We start from the raw sequence: 21291 nt of genomic DNA, 5'->3' as shown, positions 1-21291 counted from the left end.
TAACATTTTATTTAACTCTTACAACCACCATTTATTTCTGGTGAACCCTGAGAATGGACTAGCACATCCATTTCCTCTCCTACTCCAAATGAGGTAGAATAATGCGACCTGTCTGATAGCATGGATTGGAGGTTCAAACAGGTGATACTTGGAAAGAACAGGATCTGACATCCAGGACTCGAGTGTCAGCTGTAACTGACACCTTTGTTGTCATTGTCATTCTTGCTGTCCCTCCATGTAAAATGAGGTCAGGAATACAACCTGGCTTTCCTCCTTATTCCTGTCCCCCGCCATGTGTTTTGTTATTGTTCTACGATTGACGGTATTTTTATGACTGTTAACACTTCTAAATTATCTTCGGTTTTACTACATATTTGTAACCAGTGAACTTTCTCCATGAAGTATATTTATGCCAGTTATTTTTACTTAACTATGTTTAAATTATTCCAGGCATAGTCTTCTTGTGCCTCACAGTTTCCATATTTCCCGATACTTTCATTTTCTCTGCTCATAAGAGGTAATTTGCCAACATCAAAAACACTTGAGTTGTTGGGCCGGCCCTGTGGCCTTGTGGTTAAGGAAACTGGATCCCGTATTGCATACCGCAGTTCAAGTCCCAGCCCCAGAGGCTTGAAAAACATGCTGGATGTGTGTACATGCATGTCCCAAATCCCCACCAAGTAGGGAAATGGAGGAGAAGGAACTGCAGTGTGACCACACCCCAGGAAAGGATGCTTTCTCCTTCCCACTCTGGCAAATGTAAGAACCCTCTGGCAATTAAGAAAAAAATGTCTAAGAATATTCAGATTATAACTTTGTCTTACATTGTGGAGGTGTGATTTGAAGTGAGTATACAGTATCCTTTTTGTGTGTGTGGATGACTCCGTTTTCCTATCTGCATGCTCGGATGCCCCTTCTTGACTGTCCATGCCCTAACGCTACACCAGGATGATTTCAGCTGTTGGCAGGTCACGATGCTTACCTGATACACAGTGGTTCCCCTTTAACGCATCTTCTTCCCTTCATATAGCTCCAGAACTCGCTCTGATCTTTAAATAATGCTTCTGTTCAAGTCATTCTCAAGTCTTCTTCATGACCCAATTACTTCCTTTTTATATCTTGTCTAATATCATCTTCTTTAACGATTTCCAAGTTATTGTATATTTACCTTGAATTTCACGAGAGTGTCTTAAACATCCTGTCAGATCACCTCTCTGCAGAACCGGTCTTTCCTACCTTAAATTTTACTGTGGTTTTTGCAGTTTGCTATCAATTTTTTTTTTCTTAACTCTTCCAGACCTTTCCCTTTCTAATCTAGGTCGATCATCTCTGCTTTCCTATCTTATCTTAAAACTTGTATATCTTCCAATTTATTGAGAGCACAGAGGAGAGCGGAGATAAAATGTACTTTTTATTCCAGTAGGAAGCATTTCCATAGTTACATTCTTCCTTTACTGCCGGAGTGGTATAATCCTTACCTGTTTTATGTTCTAGAAGTTTTCACAGGAACTGTAACATTGGTTTGTATTTTATGTTCATCCATTTCTAAATGAAAAGAAATTTTCAGCCATCTAGAATGTTGCTTTAAATTTAGTGAGAATATAACTTTATCCTTCATGTGGCTGTTGTCTGAGTCCTTCTATTATATTTCAAGCTAGAAGAGAGGTCTGTGAAAGTATACCTCCCTAGTTGCTTGAACAACCTCAGGGATTACACAGAAAAGGCAAACACTAGGTTCTCAATAAAGACTTACTGTTATTATTACTATTATCCATATTAGCATCTTTGATAAATCTGACTTCATAAACGTTTTAAATTCATAAACTACAAACATATTTGGCGAATAAAGTTTAAGACGAATAGCAAACTGAGAAAAAAATTTACCACACAAATGGCAAGCAAATGTTTTTATAAATCCATAAAGCATTTCTATATCAATGAAGAGATCGATAAATGATGGTAATATAAAAATGATTAAGTTTTAAGCATTTAGTTTCTGCCTGTACGAGACAATTTATGGGGCTTATAAGTACATTAAAGTAGATTTAGCCCTATTGACAATAAGGAAATGGAAAATTGTCTACATTTGGGGGCCATTTTTGTCTATGAAATTGGCAAATATTTCCAAAATTAATTATTACAAGTACTAGCCAAGGTGCAGAGAAAAAGGATTCCAACCAATGAGACTATGAATCTAAAAGCACATACTCGGCCAAACAAATCTACTTCCAGCACTGTGGCTTTTAGAGATCTTTGTGCATATATGTAAGAATATAGATACAAAATATTCACTCGAATATTGCTTGTCCTAGTAGATATACTTGTTAGGCTAAGGATAAGTTACAGTAACAAAGGAACTTGATAAATATTCAGTAACTCAAAAATACCGATTTTTTTTTTGAGCAATTTTTGCTATAGGGTGCATGCACTCGCCAGAAAGACAGAGAGAGAGAGACAGAGAGACACAAAGTAAGAAATCCCCCCCCAGGGGGGTGGCCATGCCACAACCCCTTCTCCTCCATTCTCTTCTCAGGATTTGGGCACACACGCACACACGCCTGGCATGAGGTTAAGCCACTAGGTCTGGGACTTGAACCGCAGTTGATTACATGGAAGTCCAGGGCCATAGCCATTACGCCAACTGCTGGTCCTCAAAAGTACAGATATTTACAACTGTCTCACATCGTTTTCTGGGGTTGAGGGGGCATGTTTGTTTTAATTGGCAGAGGGTACATGCTCTCACCAGAGAGAGAGAGAGAGAAAGAGAGAGAGAGAGAGGAGAGCAAGCATTCCCTAGTAATTCATGGTTGCACTACAGTCCTTTCTCCATTTCTCTAGCCTACCAGAATTTTGGACCTGCATGCACCTGTGCCTGCTGTGTTTTTCTAGTTGCTGGGGCTGGGATTCTAGCCATAGTCATCCATGTGGTTTCCAGCTCCCTTAACCACTAGGTTGACCTTAAAACTGGTATGAGAGGGCCAGTCTCATATGGACTTTAAGGTGAACTGTTTAGACTATCAGTGCAGTGCTACTCTTACTGGTCTTTCAAGCACCTGTTTCCTTCCAACTGGCAATGTTGTTCCCTAGGACACTGGCTAATCTCCATGGTTGTAAAGATCTCCACCACATCCATAATGCAGCCACTATGAAAGGGGAGGAGAGAATGGACTAGCCAGGCATAATGAAATAGTGAGCTTCAGTAAAACACTAAATCTTCTGTCTGTTAGAGATAGGTAACAGAAAAAGCCCCAGTATACATTTTTAAATGGAAAAGCAAGCTACAGAAAAATGTGCATAGTATATATACATTTGCATTTTTAAAAACAAACATGGGACCACGAGTTGGCATAATGGTTATGTCACTGGACTCCCATGTAGTCTACCACGGTTCAAGTCCTGGACCAGGTGGCTTAAACTCACTCCGGGCACATGTGCATGCATGCCCAGGATCCCAAAAGAAGAATGGGGAGAAGGGATTGCAGCATGGCCATCCCCTCCGGGGGGTTATTTCTCACTTTGTGTCTCTCTGTCTTCCTCTGTCTTTCTGGTGAGCGCATGAACCCTATAGCAAAAACTTCTCCAAAAAGAAAAAAAAAAGTAAATATCTGTACACTTATAAATATGTATATGTATACAACATTTCTAGAAAAAGAAATGGTTAACAGAGATTTAACTCTGAGTTGAATTAGGGGTTTGATTTGAGAATAAGACAATTTTCAGTAACTCCTCTTTTTGGTATTGTATGATTTCTTTACCACATACAGTATCATTATTCATTTTTAAAAATATAAATTTATAAATAGGAACAAGTTCTTTCTTTGCTTAATATCCTTCAGAAATTATCTGTCACCATAAGATACTTTCTAGGCTTGGTGACATGTCATTCGAGCTCTTTTTCTGTCCTGCTTTGAACTTCAAGTTCACTTCTTGTGTTGTTCTTCATTTTCCCTTTTCTGCTCATAAATAGTCTATCTTCCTAAAACATTCCTCCAAAACATCCCAACAATCCATGTTGTTATTTATTCCTCCTTTTTCTCCCCTCCCAAGACTGAGTTTAGAGCCACATAATGAATATAATGGATCTGTTTATGTATCTCTCTCTTCCCCAAGTGAGATCAACCCCTTGAGGACAAGGGACATGTTGTTCCTCTCCCCTGTCCCTCACAGAACGGATAGCAACAAACAGGTGGTTGATAAATATTTGAGGAAATGTCTCCTCACCCACTTAGTTTGATGAACATTTATTAAGTGACTTCATGGCTTCAGTACTGTTCACATTTTTTTCAATTTCTGTTTTATCCTGTGCATTCTCTCCCAATTTTTTTTTTTTTTTTTTTGGAGAGTTTTTTGCGATAGGGTGCGTGTGCTCGCCAGACAGACAGAAAGAGACAGAAAGCAAGAAATCATCCCCCAGGGGGGATGGCCCACCATAATCTCTTCTCCTCCATTCTCCTCTTGGGATCTTGGGCACGCACGCACACACGCCCAGCGTGAGTTTAAGCCACTGGGTCCAGGACTTGAACCACTGTCAACTACATGGGAGTCCAGCAACATAGCCATTACACTAACTGCTGGTCCCTCTTCCAATGTATTTTTGACCCTTCCCTTCTATTGTCGTATAAAGGACACTAGCTTCAGAGTCCAGCTATGCAAACATTAACCAGGAACAGAGACATCTGTTTTAGTAAACAAGGGTGTGCATCAATATGAACTCATGGTTTTTGATCATCCTGCAGATAGATTGCTGTAAAAATAACTATTGACAGGTAGGTGGGTGTCTGAGTACTCAGTCATGTATTTCCCAGCTCTGTCCACGCAGAGACTGAAGTCAATGACACCCAGTAGCAGTGATCACCTATAACTGCTGTATCTCAGTTTGTAAATCCCATTCCTAGTCACACTAACCAGGACTTCTTGGAGACGGGACTGACTGCAAGACTGGAATAGATAAAGCATGACATAAGTCTGGAAAACCTTGAAGTGTTAGAAACTATGGAAATGTTCAAAAATGATTGGGGCATGTCAAGAGGGACATGGGTACCAACTTAAGGATTTCCGAATAATCAAACCTAGGGCAATTTGAGCAAAAAAAGTAAATGATAATAGTAGAAAATGGTAACCTATGAAATAAAACAACTATCTACCAGTCCGTAATGATAGAAATGAATGAATGAATGGGAACTAGCAGGTGGTGTGATGTTTACATTGCTGGACTCCCATATAGTCAACTGCAGTTCCAGTCCCAGACCTGGTGGCTTAACACAGATGCTGGGCACATGTGCATAGGTGCCCAGGATCCCAAGAGGAAACTAGAGGAGGAGGGATTGTGGTGTGGCCATCACCTCTGGGGAATGATTTCTCGCTTTCTCTCTGTTTCTCTGGTGAGTGCACGTGTCCTATACCAAAAGTCTCTCTTTAAAAAAAAAATTAAAAGAAATGAAGAAGTGAATGAATAAACAAATAAATGAATAATTCTGCAGTAGAATTCTAATTAATAAAAATAGAAGTAATTGAAACAGAGCACTGTTAGGCAGTTTTGCAGGCTAAATTTATCAATGATATTGAGCTCAGAGGGAAAATAAGTCATGAGAAATATGATATTTGCAACCTCAAAGTCTCATAGTCACACAATTCTCATTCACCATAAAGGAAAACACAGTAACTTTTTTTATCCCAGTGACCAAAGCTATTCCCCACTGCTGGGACCTATGTACACCAGTACTTTCTAGAGTGACTTACTGAGAAAACATACCTCTTTTGTCCTGTTCTTACCAAAAATACATACCCTCAACCTAATGAGAAAACATCCAATAACTTCAATTAAAAGACTTCTACAAAATAGCCAATAGTCTTCAAAAGTATCAGAGTTTAGGGACAAGGAAAGACTAAGGTCTTGATACAAATCGAAGGCAACTAAGAAAATAACAACTAAATGCAATATTGGATGCTGGTCTGGATCCTGGACCAGGAAAGAGACATTAGTGGGACAACTGATTCTAATAAAGTAACATTCTAAAAGATCAGTAGATGAGCTGATAGTTTTGTATCAGTATAAAGTCCTGGTTATAGTCAATTTACTACAGTTATGTAAGGTGTTAGCTTGAGAAAGTTGAATTAAAGCATATGAGAACTCTATGATTTTGAAACTTTTCTATATGACTGAAATAATTTTTAAATAAATATTTTTTAAAAAAGAAATTGGGACCGGCAGGTGATGTAATGGTTAAGGCACTGGTGGAGAAGTAACCATTAAAGGCAGATATTGCAAACTGTTAGTAATTGGTGAATCAATTCAGTTTGTAGCAAGTACATATTCAAAGCAATGTAGTAGGCAGTACTTAATAAATGAAACCTACTATGGTATTTAAGCGTAAATATTTTTGTTCTATTTTCTATCACTTAATCAGTCAAACTATTTAACATATGAATCAGACAGGCCTCTATTCTGAACTCCATAAAACATTTTTTTCACCTTTTAGCTAACCATCATTTTTCCATTTTCTCTGTTTTTCATTGACCTTCCTAGAGCTCAGCCTCTCTTCTTAGGAAGAAAAACCAGTTTGTTCCCTGGGACTATACCACTCATCCCCATGGTCACACAGTAACAGCAGCATTAACACACAAAGCATAGAGACTGGCCACTGCTGCATATGCCAGGGCTTGGTGGCCATAGCATCACACAGCTTGGTGTGATGACCACCTGATGGGCCAGGTGGTTCTCAGTTCCAGCCTCTATGCTACTTAGGCAAGCAAGGTTTCTCGGCTCAATTCCACAAGTGAGGAACTTCCTCTGAAACTTGCCATATCACCTGTTATAATCCAGGTACTAACTGCCTCAATATTCTTCATGCTGCCTAGAAAAGAACCATCTTACACAAAGCGGTAGTGAGCAATGTAGACTTGTGTTGGAGTCCATTTTTCGCAACAAGTTTGCCACCAGAACACAGGTGTCATGAATAATCAAAGCAAAAGTGGAAGAGAAGACTCACATCAACGCCACTGTCATTGGACACATAAGATTCCAGCGAGTCCACCAGTACTGCCCATCTGACCTACAAATGTGGTGGGATTAACAGAAGAACCATAGGAGAATTTGAGAAAGAGGCTGCTGAGATGGGAAAGGGCTCCTTCAAGTGTGCCTGGGTCTTGGATAAACTGAAAGCCGAACGCGAGCATAGTATCACATCGATGTCTCCCCATGGACATTTGAGACCAGCAAGTATTACATGACTATCATTGATGCCCCAGGGCACAAAGAGTTTATCAAAAGAGTTTATTATAGGATTGTGCTGTCCTGACTGCTGCTGCTGGTGTTGATACTTTAAAGCTGGTATCTCCAAGAACGAGCGGGCAGAACCGTGAGCATCCCCTTCTGGCTTACACCCTGGTTGTAAAGCAACTAATCGCTAATGTTAACAAAATGGATTCTACTGAGCCTCCCTACAGTCAGAAGAAATAGGAGGACATTGTTAAGGAAGTCAGCACCTGTATTAAGACAATCGGCTACAATCCTGAGCCAGTAGCATTGGTGCCAATTTCTGGTTGGAATAGTGACAATGTGCAGGAGCCAAGTACTGTTATGCCATGGTTCAAGGGATGGAAAGTCATTCCATTGTTAATAACAAAAATATCTGAGTCTGAGTAATTTATAATAATAATAATTTCTTCAGCTCACAGTTTGGAGGCCCAAGGTTTCAGGGCCATATTTGATGAGGGTCTTCTGGTTGCATAACACATGGTGGAAGGAAAGAAGGAAGGAAGGAAGGAAGGAAGGAAGGAAGGAAGGAAGGAAGGAAGGAAGGAGGGAAGGAAGGAAAGAAGGAAGGAAGGAAGGAAGGAAGGAAGGAGATGGTATGTCTCTGTTCTGGTCTCATTCCTTCTCCTTATAAACCTACCATGATTCAGTCATGGAGGATCCACTCTACTGACTTTAATCCTAAATTCCCCAAAGCCTCACTTTTTATTGCCATAGTCACATTAAGGTTTCACTCTCTTAATCCATCAAAACCAAATCTCATAAACTTTGGGGCGACATTCAAGCCATAGAAACTTTACTGAAGATTTTGAGAAGAAAAAGGAGAGAACTTCACAATGCACTTTCCCATTTAATTGTTTTCTTACTCAAAAATCCTTTCCTCTGTATCACCCCTAAATTTGTTTCCTCTCTTTCCTATTCCACAAAGCTCCCCTCATGGCAGCTCCCCATCCATGTGCCTCTATTAAGCATCACAGTGAAGTTTGGTCCTCCACTGTGCACACCTCATTCTTCTCAGATTTTCAGTATTTTTTTCAGAATTCTGTATTTTTTTCATTGGGCTTCGTCCTGTAGGTACCATCTTCCCTTGCCAGTGGCTTCTCAAAATATGAAAGAACTTCAAAAAATTTATGGAAAGGTAGAATTAAAGTGTAAGCTAATTTTGATGCCCCCCCCCCAAAAAAAATAATTGAAATCCATGGACAGTCTTTTCATAATATACATTTCTTATTGTATTTTCTTATTTATATTTGTCAGACAGCTTTATGGCCTTTTCCACGAACTTGTTAAAGACCTCTCATATTACTTCAGAGCACATAAATTTCTCTTTCCCAAGAGGAATCTTTGAACCAGCCCTGCTGGTGATGTAACTGCCCCGCATGATTACACGGATATCCACATGCAGTAGAAAGGATAAAAACAACGCTCCTCAGCCTCGTGTAAACCAGATGCCGCAGTGATGCTGTCAAGATTTCAAGAGTTAGAGTTATGAAGAAAGTTAAGAGTGATGAAGTCCTTGAATGCCAGGTGCTTTGCCAGGGACTCTAGATGCTTTACCTGATTTAATCCTCACAACGAACCTGCAAGAACAGTGATTATACATTATACCCTTTTGTGCAATAGAAGGGGATGTTGGGACTTGGAAGAGTTTAAGGATTCCCATGCTCACAGCAGAGCTGGAAAAAACAGTAATGTCAGTCTGACCTCGAAACCTTGAGATCTCCACAGTATCGCATCCTTGAGTATGAAAGGATATCCCTGTACATAATTCTTAATAAAGATGGTGAGAGTGGGGAGAGACCTACTATTAATCTCAGCATCTGTGAACCTTGAGCACATCACTTAATATCTTTATGTTCTGTTTTCCTCATCTGAAAAATGGGAATGATGTTTTTCTTTGATGTATTCACAAGACAATTTCATGGACAGTTACGTTAAATAAAAAATATCTGTGTGTATGCATGTTGCCACAGCCAAAAAGTAAAATATTAACATCTTGATGTTTGCCATTAAACAATATTTATGTTATTATTTTTTATACATTCAATCACTGTATATCATTACAGCATGCAAAATTAATTTTCCCAGCATGAATACACTGTATATTAGTCCAGTTAAAGATATTATCATGCACATTATCAACAGATAATTTTCCATTTTTACGTCCCTTAAATGTTTTGTTTCTTTCTTTTCCCCTTTGACTCGCTCCCTCTCACCGTCTCCCATTTCCCACCCTTCTCCCACATTGTTTTTAAACAAGATTTTAAAAATGCTATCACTATGGGCTTAAGTAATATAGGTTTAAACTATTTTCAGGATGAGACAATAAAGTCCCACATCTAGGACTTTCAGAAAGGAAAGATAGTGACTAAGGAAACTGGTGACCTTGAATTTCTCTAGTGAAGAGGTATAGGTGAGGGTAGCCAAACATCCATGGCGTTACATTCTTCCTATTCCAGTGACTGTGGACTGAGTAACTACATAGAAACTTCTTTGGAGAAAATATGGCTGCTGGCCTCAGGGCACAGAGAACAGCTTGCCAATTCACCCTTCTCAGTATGTTTCTGATGTTACTGTCTCCCCTCCCAGGCACCAATATCCAATCCCAACGTGATCCTCAGTATACACTGCTTTCATCAAGGCTAATCTTAGACTTATAGAGAATCCACAGTAGGGTGCTATGGATTGCCCTGCGATTATGCTCTTTCTACACAGCTGCTGTGATTAGTTGGAGCACTCACACCCACACATGGTCATGTACACTTCTTAATCTCTGCCATTTCCCACTCTAGGATAGCTATGTTTGAAGCCATGTTGTAAGCACCCCAGAATACTAGCTCATATGTTCATTCCTGTTCCCATCTCTAAATCTCCAATCTGGCCATATCTCTTTCTGTTCATTCAGTCTGGTCATCAGTCTGTCAGTCATTAACAGAGAGGTTAGAGCTTAGGCTCCAAATTCACACTGTTGCTACATTCTAATCCCAATTCTACTAAATCTCCTGAGTATATTTGGGCACACTATTTCATTTTTCTCTGCCACCATCTCTTTATCTATAAAATAGAGACAGAAGTAGTACTTACCTCATAGAATTAGTATGAAGGTCAAAAGATAATCTATGTAAAACCCTTAAGATAAAGCCTAGTGTGTCATCAGAGTTTAATAATTATTTGCTAGTATAATCAATATTATTACTATGTGCCAGGCACTGTACTGCATGCTAGGAGTAGTCTCATGGTCTGGAGGAGAGTTGGGGAGCAGAAAGAGGGAAGGGCAGTGACACCCCACCATGCTATACTCTGGAGGCCACCCAGAAAAGAGCATTTAATGCCACCTGCATGGAAGGCTAGGCAAGACTCCAGACAGAAATTAGCAGCCAGGGAGAACTAGGCATTTTCCAGATATATAGAAGTAGACATGGACCTTCCAGACAGAACAAAGGCGTTGAAGGCGTATGCATCATTGAAAATCTGGGGCTGCTCTGAGGTGTCTTTGTGTCCAGGGCAGAACAGGAAGTGACAGTGGTGATGATGGTGGACAAGTAGACAGCTTCTGTCCACAAGGAGGGATCTTGTATCCCATAATGAGGAGCCTGAATATAACGTAGAAGTTAGGAGGACCTTTGAAGCACTTAATCAGTTGAATTATATGTTTTAAAGTCGATTCATCCTTCAAGGTTTGAAAGAATGTCTCCGACTATTCCAGCCCCCATGATATTAATAGTTAGTTCCCTTTCTGACACAGTAGAGTAGGCAGTGATCAAAACACTCTACTGATCACTTGGTAATATCAATAGAGGGTCTTGTGTCACCCTCAGATAGTTGTAAGCATTGTTCCTTGTCTCCAGAATTAGATCTTAGACTTCCTAAAAGTAGACTGTTTGAAGTGTTTTGTATTCCCTCCATGTACTGAGTTGTCAGAGCTGGAAAGATACTCATTACTCACTGAGCTCATCTTCTTCATTTATGGGTGAAACCCAAGCCAATGAGCTTGAGGAACTTGCCCAAGACCACACAGCTCATTGGTGGCTGGCAGAGCATGCATTCGGTCATATTCCACAACCAAATATTGCTACACCACTATGTTCATTAACTACCGGTTTGGGCACCTGGTTGTGACAGAGCCAGGTAAATGTAAGAAGATTACAGAATTTCTGGCCTTGATGTCACTATTGAAACTCATGCAAATCAGAAACTGGAATGTCTTGTACTTGCTATAAAAGAAATCAGTTTGTAGGTGGGTAAAAATGTTGGTGAGAAAGTTAGTCCCCATCATAGACACTACCTTTCTCAAGGCCCCAATGTTCACTCTCTGCCCATTGAGTCATGGGTGAAATGTTAGAGTTGAATATGGGAAGGATTCTAGCAACCCACAGCATCAGCCCCACTTAGAATAGATAGGAATCAGCCTGGCTGATGGGGTGTGAAGGGATCTGCATTTCAGAGGCAATGCACAAGGGCTATTACACCACAGCATGACAAATACCTGATTTCCTTGATTCTTAGACATCAGTAACTGGTTTAATAATACCCTTTCAGGAATAAAGAAAAATTGAAAAATAATGAACCTTTCAGCTGAAGACATCTCTATTTTAGAAAGTTTAAAATGTGAAAAAGAAAATGTGTTTTTTTTAATGTTTTTTGTTATTGCTATAGGGCATATGCGCTTGCTGGAGAGAGATAGTGAGAGGGAAAATGAGAAATCATCCCCTCCTGGAGATGGCCACACCACAATCCCTTCTCCTCCATTCTCCTAGGATTTGGGGCATGCATGCACACGCACCCTGAAGGATTTTCAACCCGCCAGGTCCAGGACTCGAACTGTGATTGGCTACATGGGAGTCCAGCTCTTTATCCACTACACCACCTGCTGGCCCGCAACATGCTCATTTTTTAAAATCAAAGATGTGGATCACACATGAGCATCAAGAGACCTGTGCTTTGTCGAAGGTTCTCTGATGATCTCATTTCAATTCAGAAGTAAAAGCACATTGTTGGTGTGGTCTTAAACAGCACATCAGCATAGAGGCAACTGGCTTCATGTTAGACGTCAACCGGAAGGAAATTGAGCTTGTGATGGCCGTGCCTCCTGACTTATGCCTGTGTGGGCAGACATGTGTGCACAACAGAATCATTCCTTTCCTACCTAGTGCGGACTTTAGATCCTGGCGGAAATGATCGAGCACACACTGGTTAATTAACTTTATGTGCTGCTGCAGAGCAGGCTGGTAAATCAATGCGCTTGTCATTACAGTCACCTTCAGCCTGCAATTCCCTGTGTCCCATTGCTCTCGTGATACTGATTTCTGCATTCCCCAATTAACTGCCATTAAAGTGTTGCTCAACATAGCAACCAAATGGATTATTGCTAACCTTCCAGCTGGCACCAGAAAGACAATACACACTAAGCAGAAGAATTTCACTAAGAGGAAATCAAAGGTCAAGATACCATCTCATGGAAGTCCATGTGGGTCTTTATTCTTCCGCTTACTAGCCATTGAACTGTGGTCACGTTGCCAGATTTCTGTTTTCTCATCTGTAAAATGAGATCATAACCTAAAATGGACCTTCTGTGCAACCCACCACCATACCATGGTGCATTGTTGCAACCCATGTACTCTCCCCTGTCTCCGAATCTACTGTTCCCCATCTTCTCTTCCAACCTCCAACAATTCCCCCCCCTGTTTCCCATTCTCTCTCACTCAGAAGATAGACTGACTTCTTGTTTACCCAAGAGAATGGAAACAACTAAAAGAGAGAATTCACAACCAGCCAGTACCAACGTTACCGATTTGTCTGAATCTCTTTTTTTTCCCTCTTTTTCCTTTCAGAGAGGAAAAGGAGGGATACACACACTGGTATTTTCTTGTCAGGGTCTCACCATGTCACAGTCCTTCTGCCCCCAGCCTCCCAGTTAGCTAGAATTACAGGCATACAACTGTGCCCAGTTAATCCAGGAACCAAACCCAGGTTTCCCACGTGACTTCCGGTCTCACAAGCAGTGGCACTTCCTGTACATCTGCACCATCTCACTCTGTATAGATAACGTACTTCATTCCAATTGAAAGCCAACTCTTCCTCTTATGTCCTGTATCCCACTTCCTCTCATCCATTCAAGGACATCATTTCATCATTCCTTCCTCCCTAGGCATTATCAGATTTAAAACATGTTGAAATAATCTCCCATATTTATGCAAAATATAACAAAAAACCTGCCTGGCTGCTACCTCTCCCTCCAGCTACTACCTCTTTTACCTAATCCCTTTATAGCAAAACACTACCTCTACTCATTTCTCTAACCATTCTTTCTTAAAAATTTGTCAGTTTGGTTTCCCACTCACCACTCTAGTGAATATGTTACTGTTAAGGTCTCCCAAAGACATTCCTTTTGCCAAATGCATTGGTCATTCCCTAAACCTTACATTTCTTCACATTATTATGTAAAATTCATATGATGCTATTGACTAGTCTCTTTTCTTTGAATGGTTGTCTTCCCTTAGATTCTAAATACCCATCTCTGTTTGCATCTTCTCCTTCCTCACCAAAATCTCCTCTCAAGCTTCTTTGCCTGTCCTTACTGATCTTCTGGCCCTCTAAATATTGGAGTATTCCAGGGTCTGTCCTTGGATCATTTCTCTTGATTGTCCATCCTCACTGTCTACATAGTGATCTCTTCTAGTCTCATGGCTTCAATTACTATATACATGCTAATGACTCCCATGTTATTATTCCACCTTGGGCCTTTCCTCTGCATCCCAGAACCATATATCAGGATGCCTACTTGGTAGCTCCACTTGGGTTCCAAATAAGCAAATCAAACTTGACTTACTTAGAACTCAACTGTTGGTTCCCAGCTCACTTGTTTCTTCTCCAATGTTCTTCCTTTCAGAAAGTGGCACTTCCACTTCCCATAATTCTTCACCCAAACACCTTGAAGACATTTATAATGCATATGCAACCCCTCAACAAATCCAAGTTCTACCTTCAAAATATACTCCATCTTCAACCACAGCTATTCTAGGCTGAGTCACAATTACCTCCAGTCACGATCATTATAAGAGTCTCCTTGCCTCCTCCTTGCCTCCTACTGTCTCTACAGTTCGTTTTTCACACAAGTACTAGGCTGACCCTTTGTCAGACCCTGACACTTCCCTGCCCCAAACCATTACTTTTAGGATGAATTTCAAAGCCCTTGCCATGACTTCCAAGGCCCAGAATGAAGCTGCCTTCAGCATCTCTGCCCTTTTATCCCCTCATCAGACACACCAACCTCCTGCTATTTTTTTTCATTGGGGGCTTTTTTTCTTGGTTTTCCCCCTACCCAGAATGTTCTTCTCTTACATAGCCCACACACTCACTATTTCATGTCCCTGCTTAGATTCCACCTTTCAGAGAAACCTTCTCTGTCACCTTCTAAGCCCTTCCCCTGCTTTTATTTTCCTTTATAGCTTTTATCTATGCCCAAGTTGACATTACATACCTCTTTGATTATTTAATTTCTGTCTTTACCCACTAGACTTTGAAATCTTAAAGGGAAGTACTTTCTCCTTATTTCATGCTATTTTCACCAAATGAAGAACTATCCCTGACTCATAGAAATACTCCAATCAACAATTATTAAATGAATTATTTAATGATTGCATGAAAAATTCACTACTCCTAAGGTCATTAAGATAATTACATGAAGTAAATTATATAGAGTAGTTTCTATCCATGCTAAGGTAACCAAAAGATACCTGTTCCTTTTACTGTTAGAAATAAAATGGAGCTGGGCTTTGGTACTGGTGCACAGAAGCTACTCATTTTATGACATGACCAGTGTTTGATTCTATTTCTGCATTTTGAATGTTCCCATCTGGCCTCTACTCTTTTGTGGATAATTGGAGAAAGCAAGTTCCTTTGAGCTCCTATCTAGGAATTTATTTAACTCATAATCATGTCTTTTAAGCTGTCCACTTGAATAAGAAGTATCACATTGGCTTCCTAGGCAAATTCTCTCACACTAGAGGCAGGCAGAGTCCAATGGCCTGATGCAATTTCCAGCCACATGCCATAGAGAAAATAAAACGCTGTAGGTTTCCTGGTATCCTACTTAAACAACATGCATAAGTTGCTAGGGGACACACAACTCCAAAAGACAAATTTACTTCCCATTCTGTTGGGTCGTAGGAAATGTCATGATGTGTTTTTCTATGCAAAAATGCCTCATAACTTTTCCAACAACCCAGTATATCTCTTCACATCCTCAGTGAACACCAGAAGTTGTTTTATTCCTCTGAATATGAAGGATAACTCTCCCCTATCTGCCTTCCTCTCCCCTCCTCCTCCCCTCCTCCCCACAATTTATCCCCTAAAGACTCACCATCAGTGGAAAAAGCATGGGAATAAAGCATATTTAATTTTGAACCTGGTGTTGATTTATATAAGCTGTGAGACCTTAGGCAAGTTGCTTAACCTCCCTCAAATTCTACTTCTCCAGGGATAAAATAACATCTTGAATAGCTGGAATGATTAACATGGATAACAAAGCACTTAGCCCAACTCCAAGCTGCCAGCTTTCTGCTCCCCTTGTTCTGCCTCCATCATCATCCATTTACATCATAAGGAGCTCTCAGAGAGCTCTCCCATGCATTATCCCCTCTAATTCTAACAAGAATGTCCAGGACCAGCAGGTGGCATGGTTGTTATAGCGCTGGACACTCCCACATGGCCAATTCCAGTCCTGGACCCAGTGGCTTGCTTTCTCTATTTGTGTGTGTGTGTGTGTGTGTCTGGTCAAATTAAAACAAATGAATAAATAAATAAAAGTTTTTAAAAAAGGATGCTCTAGTGTAATTAAGGTAGGTGTTATTAATCCTATTTTTGAAACATAGGTAGCCCATTTATTAAACTATTCAAACTCAGTGGGGGTCAAAAAGAAAATTATTTTATTTTTTCTCTGTGACAGTATTGCTTTGATATTTGGTACTTGTGTTGCATGTTTCATGACAAATGCTTGGCATATTCTTTAATTTTCTGGATATTTTAATGCTTTAAAAGTCCTTCTTCATAGCCTTTCATTTGTTTATTTATTTTGGTTTTTATTTGCATTGCATATCTCCACTAAATATATACCAAGTGTCCGCACTCTATGACCAAAATTGAATGACTACAGGATATAGAAACACAGTAAATGGTTGTGAATACCAGATATAGTGTGGGAAGAGGTTGGGTGAAGGAGTAGAGTCTGAGGAACGACATTGAGGAGAAAAATAGAGGCATAACATTAATGGGACAAAGAAATAGGATTTAATCTGTTGAAGATAACTTTAGAGCATTATCAATTGGACTGAGGAGAAATGCACGCATGTTGAATATTCACTTTACAAGTTAAATAACGTGATTGGTGTGTAAAAGAACTTGGAATAAAATAAAAATTTTTTAAAAGTCCTTCTCTAACAAAACTCCAATGTCACCTCCTTCTTCCAGCATGAACCTAATGCAGAGCCTGAAGGGGACTTGAAGAAGCTCTGTGCTGCTCTTTTGCTGCTTCAAGTCCTCTCTTCAGTGCTTGGCCTCAACCGATGATTGTTTCATAGCCCTCTCTCACTTAACTTTTTTCAAAAATGGAAGGTTCTCTTCAAAGTAAAAGTTACACTCCCAACTACTTGTGACTCCACACCCCTGTATCAATCAGGATGTTCTACATTATGCTACAGTAACAGACAACTCCAAAATAACTCAGAAGCACTCCTTCCTCTTCCTTTGACAGCTCTAGCTCTTCTGGTAGTTTTGAGTTGTAGAATAGAAGGAAAGTCTTAGCTGGCCCACTGTATCTGACCCTTCTGTAGATTGTTGCTGCTTCTCTGAGCAATCTCCCCGGTTGATGATGCCGTACTTCTGGCCCTAGTTGGGCTTTTCTAGTCAGCCCTGCAAGGCCTCCCCAGTGGACAGCTCTTAGAAGTGAACTAGCTTCCCACAACCACACTCACTTTCAGGTGGACAAAGATCTACAGTCCCACCATATGCCAGGATTACGGGAGAAATAGCATTGTATCAATATCTAGGGCCATGTACCCACAATAGATATGCAACTTATTTCCGTAAAACACTAGTCATCTCTTTAGTTGATGAATGTGTGGGCTGACGGTTTTAGCAGGACTCAGAGAGTTCTTTTGTCTTATCTGGACTCTATATGCCTGCAGGGAAGTAGGGTGGTTTTGCTTCCGGGATCTCCCAAGAGATCAGCTGAACCCCCTTGTGTCTCATAATCCTTCAGTTTTCCATGAAGCAGTATGGAAAATTTCCAAAAGGGAGAGACAGAAATATGCAAGGCATCTTGAGGCCTGGGGTTGGAGCTTGCTTAAAATGCCTTCTATTGATCAAATTCCTGCAATCAAGAAGATTCAAAGAGTGGGAAATAGGTTTTACTTTTGACAAAAGGCACTTCAAAGTTACATTGCAAAGAATCATGGATAAGAAGGGAAAGGGAGATAATTCTGGCCTTACCCCAAGCACTAATGATGGCATATCTTCTTTTTATTTATTTATTTATTTTTCTTTTTTTTTTTTTAAATATTTAATCACTATACATCTTTACAGCATACAACATGAATTTTCCCAGCATGAATACACTGCATACTAGTCCAGTCAAAGATATTACTAAACACATTATCATCAGCCGATAATTTACTGTTTTTGTGTCAGTTAACACTCTGCTTCTTTTTCTCCCTGATTCCATCCCTTCTGCCCCCCAATTGTCCACCCACCTCCCATATTGTCTCTAGTATCCAAAGTTGCTCTTCATGCTTTTATACCTTCCAGTCTTTCCATTTCTGCCATAGAGAGCAGATATTTGGCATGTATTATGTGGGGACATACAATGTCTCTCTTTCACAGTCTAGTTTGATGTGCTTAGTATTAAATATTATATTTGTCCACTTTTTTTTTTTTGAGAGATGTTTGCTATAGGGTATGTATGCTTGCCAGAGAGATAGACAGACAGACAGAAAGCAAGAAATTACCCTAGGGGTGATGGCCAATTTGCAATCCCTTCTCCTCCATTCCCCCCTGGGATTTTGGGCATGAAAACACACATGCCCAGTGTGACATTTAAGCCACCAGGTCTGGGACTTGAACCGCAGGTCGACTACATGGGAATCCAACAACATAAACATTACTCCATATAATGGTCCCTATTTGTTAGTGTGCCTCTGTCTGCCCTTAACTATTGGGGCACATCTTGGTTTCAGCAATGAAACAGGCAAATTGACAAGACATAACAGAAATACAATAGATCATAAGTGAATTCAATGGAAAAATGGCTGAATTAGCCACAGCCTAAAATAAGGGCAGGGCATCAGGAAGAACAATGTAAAACAGATCATTCATCCTACTGTCCTACACACACACACACACACACACACATACACACACACACAAAATTACTTATCCATGTACTTGAGACCCAAGCAGATGAGAGTTTCTGGTTTGTGTTCTGTGGATAGTTTAGCCGGATCAATTTTAAATCTGACAGGGGGCTCTTTGGCTTTATTGGTGCAGAGACAAGGGCTGCAAAGTGATCATAGGAGACAAAGGACAGCATTACACAACCAGTCTTTGAACCCATGTGTTCATACATTTAATATTTCCAATGATTCTCATTCAAAAGGCACATGGTGCCAAAAACCCAATGTTGTGGAACATTTTGAGGAAGAGCAACAGCAGATGCAAAGGCAAAATGAGACTTTCTGCTAGTCTGGCTGGCAGTAGGAGCGGAGTGTGCTGCTGAGCTCCCTCTTCTTTAGGCACTTCCATCACCCCACACACTTAGCGACATATCTAAGCCGTCACAGGGCCAGTGGGAACTGTGCAGTGCATGGAACAGACCTCCCCCTCAGCATGAGTCTGCATGATCCATCGTAAAAGAGACTGTTCTGTCATTGCATTGCAGCTCCAGAAACTAAAACGATCACTTTCTTTCAAGACCAAGAGTTTACGGAGCAAAAGTGCTGACAACTTCTTCCAGCGAACCAACAGTGACGTGAAGTTGCCAGCCGACATGCTGGCCGAGGTCAGCCCCAGCTCCAGCCCACTCCCTGCTCCTGGAAGCCTGACATCCACGCCCACCAGGACTGGCCTGCACCCAGGTAGCGGCAAGGCCCATGCCTTTCAGGAACACATCTTCAAGAAGCCCACTTTCTGTGACGTCTGCAACCACATGATCGTGGGTAAGCCCCTCCCCTGTCCCTTCCTCCAGGTCCCACTGCTCACTGGAAAGCTGTCTGGGCGCGGTGTACCATGAGTCTAGGTACCCACAGACAGACCTGAACCTCCGAGATTTGCATGCCAGAGGATTGTTGAGGAGTGTTTGAGGGAACAATGTAACAGAACGGTAAGAGAAGTAGAACTGGGCAGAGGGAGAAGTTGGGTTGTCATCTATGTGTAACGACCTCCACTGATATTTCAGAGAGCCCTAAGCCCTTTAGAAATATCTCGCACTGAAGCAGGAGTTCTGGGTCTTTTGTACACCTGCACCCACCTGTCATTGCATATGGGAAACATGTGAGACTTAAAGTGTTTATTGTTTCCCAAAGAGGCCAATGTCTTCCTGAACGTGGATATATTAGTGATTTCCAATATGGTCAGGAAATCTATGATCTACAATTCCTTTCACCTTTTCCCAAGACCTATTTAAAGAGCAGAATATTCAAAATAGGGAGTAACGTCAGCCATTTTTAAGACTGCACACACAGTCAGTCGGTTGTCATCTATGTGTAACGACCTCCACTGATATTTCAGAGAGCCCTAAGCCCTTTAGAAATATCTCGCACTGAAGCAGGAGTTCTGGGTCTTTTGTACACCTGCACCCACCTGTCATTGCATATGGGAAACATGTGAGACTTAAAGTGTTTATTGTTTCCCAAAGAGGCCAATGTCTTCCTGAACGTGGATATATTAGTGATTTCCAATATGGTCAGGAAATCTATGATCTACAATTCCTTTCACCTTTTCCCAAGACCTATTTAAAGAGCAGAATATTCAAAATAGGGAGTAACGTCAGCCATTTTTAAGACTGCACTTTTTTTTTTTTTTTTTTTTTTTTTTTTTCAGAAAACTGTTAACTACTTATGCTCTCATTTTCTACTCACTACTATTCATGTTCTTCCTTCATGCAGGCTATTCTTCTGCATAGTATTTGTATCAATCCAAGATTTCCAGAATAATGCTGTTTAGCAATACTCTAACATTCTAGTGCTTAAAAGATAGCCATTTTTAAGGTGGATCCAGCCTCAGCTCAGTAACTGCATCTTCTCTGCGTTCCTTATCTCTTACTCTCTACCCTTATCTCTTACCCTTATCTCTTACTCTTCACTTGGAGAGGACAAGTGGAAGCATATCAAGCTTCTCAAGGCCTGGGTAGGAAGTGGCATCCTGTGACTCATGTCAGCGTTCCATTAGTGGAAGCGAGTTATATGGCCAAGCCCAAAATCAAGGGGTGGGAAGGTCTCCTCTACCTCTAGTTGCAGGGTCTGCAAGTCACATGGGAAAGGGCATGAATACAGGGCAGGGCGAAGAATGGGGCCTATAATCCAGTCTGCCATTAAGGGTGGTCTCTGGATTATTGATCCTTTTTGTGTTTGGCAGATTCTGCTAAATCTTGAAGTTCTCACCCTTCCACTTGACTTTTCCATCTGGAAACGATGCCTGATATCTGTCTGACTGTCAACATGCAGAGGCCGAGGGTCTTGTATATTCCATGAGAAGAATACTTAGGCAATCCTGCCTCCGACTTAGTTGTATCAGCCTGACTTCTGAACTGGATGCATCACTTTCAATGTTCACACAGATTTCCACCAGGCCTTTTCAAGGCAGTGCTATTCATAACCCTTAAATAGGTGATGATGAGTCTCTATTTTAGATCTCACTGAGATGAGTGTGAAAAGACAAATGGAACATGTGCTTTTAAAAGTGAGTAACGGAAATGAGTTCACCTCTGAGGAGTGTCATAGTCATTACCCTAAAGAGGATTCTGGGTACGTGTCCAGGATCTGTCT

The 21291-nt window shown here is 40.7% G+C and overlaps 1 protein-coding gene across 2 annotated transcripts in view; it reads left to right on the top strand.

The window, feature by feature from the left end:
* The window catches only part of STAC (SH3 and cysteine rich domain), a 147210-nt gene that overhangs the window by 40846 nt on the left and 85073 nt on the right, over positions 1–21291 (top strand). Inside the window, exon 2 of one of the 2 annotated variants that reach the window (XM_014584247.1) lies at positions 19221–19464. In XM_014584247.1, coding sequence (XP_014439733.1) covers positions 19221–19464 — 244 coding nt within the window. Of the gene's footprint in view, positions 1–19187; positions 19465–21291 lie in introns of both variants that reach the window. The other variant, XM_006168723.1, reaches the window with a different exon arrangement.

Source organism: Tupaia chinensis, unplaced genomic scaffold, assembly GCF_000334495.1.
Source record: "Tupaia chinensis unplaced genomic scaffold, TupChi_1.0 Scaffold146131_1, whole genome shotgun sequence".
NCBI lineage: Eukaryota > Metazoa > Chordata > Mammalia > Scandentia > Tupaiidae > Tupaia > Tupaia belangeri.
This window is presented reverse-complemented; position numbering and strand designations above follow the sequence as displayed.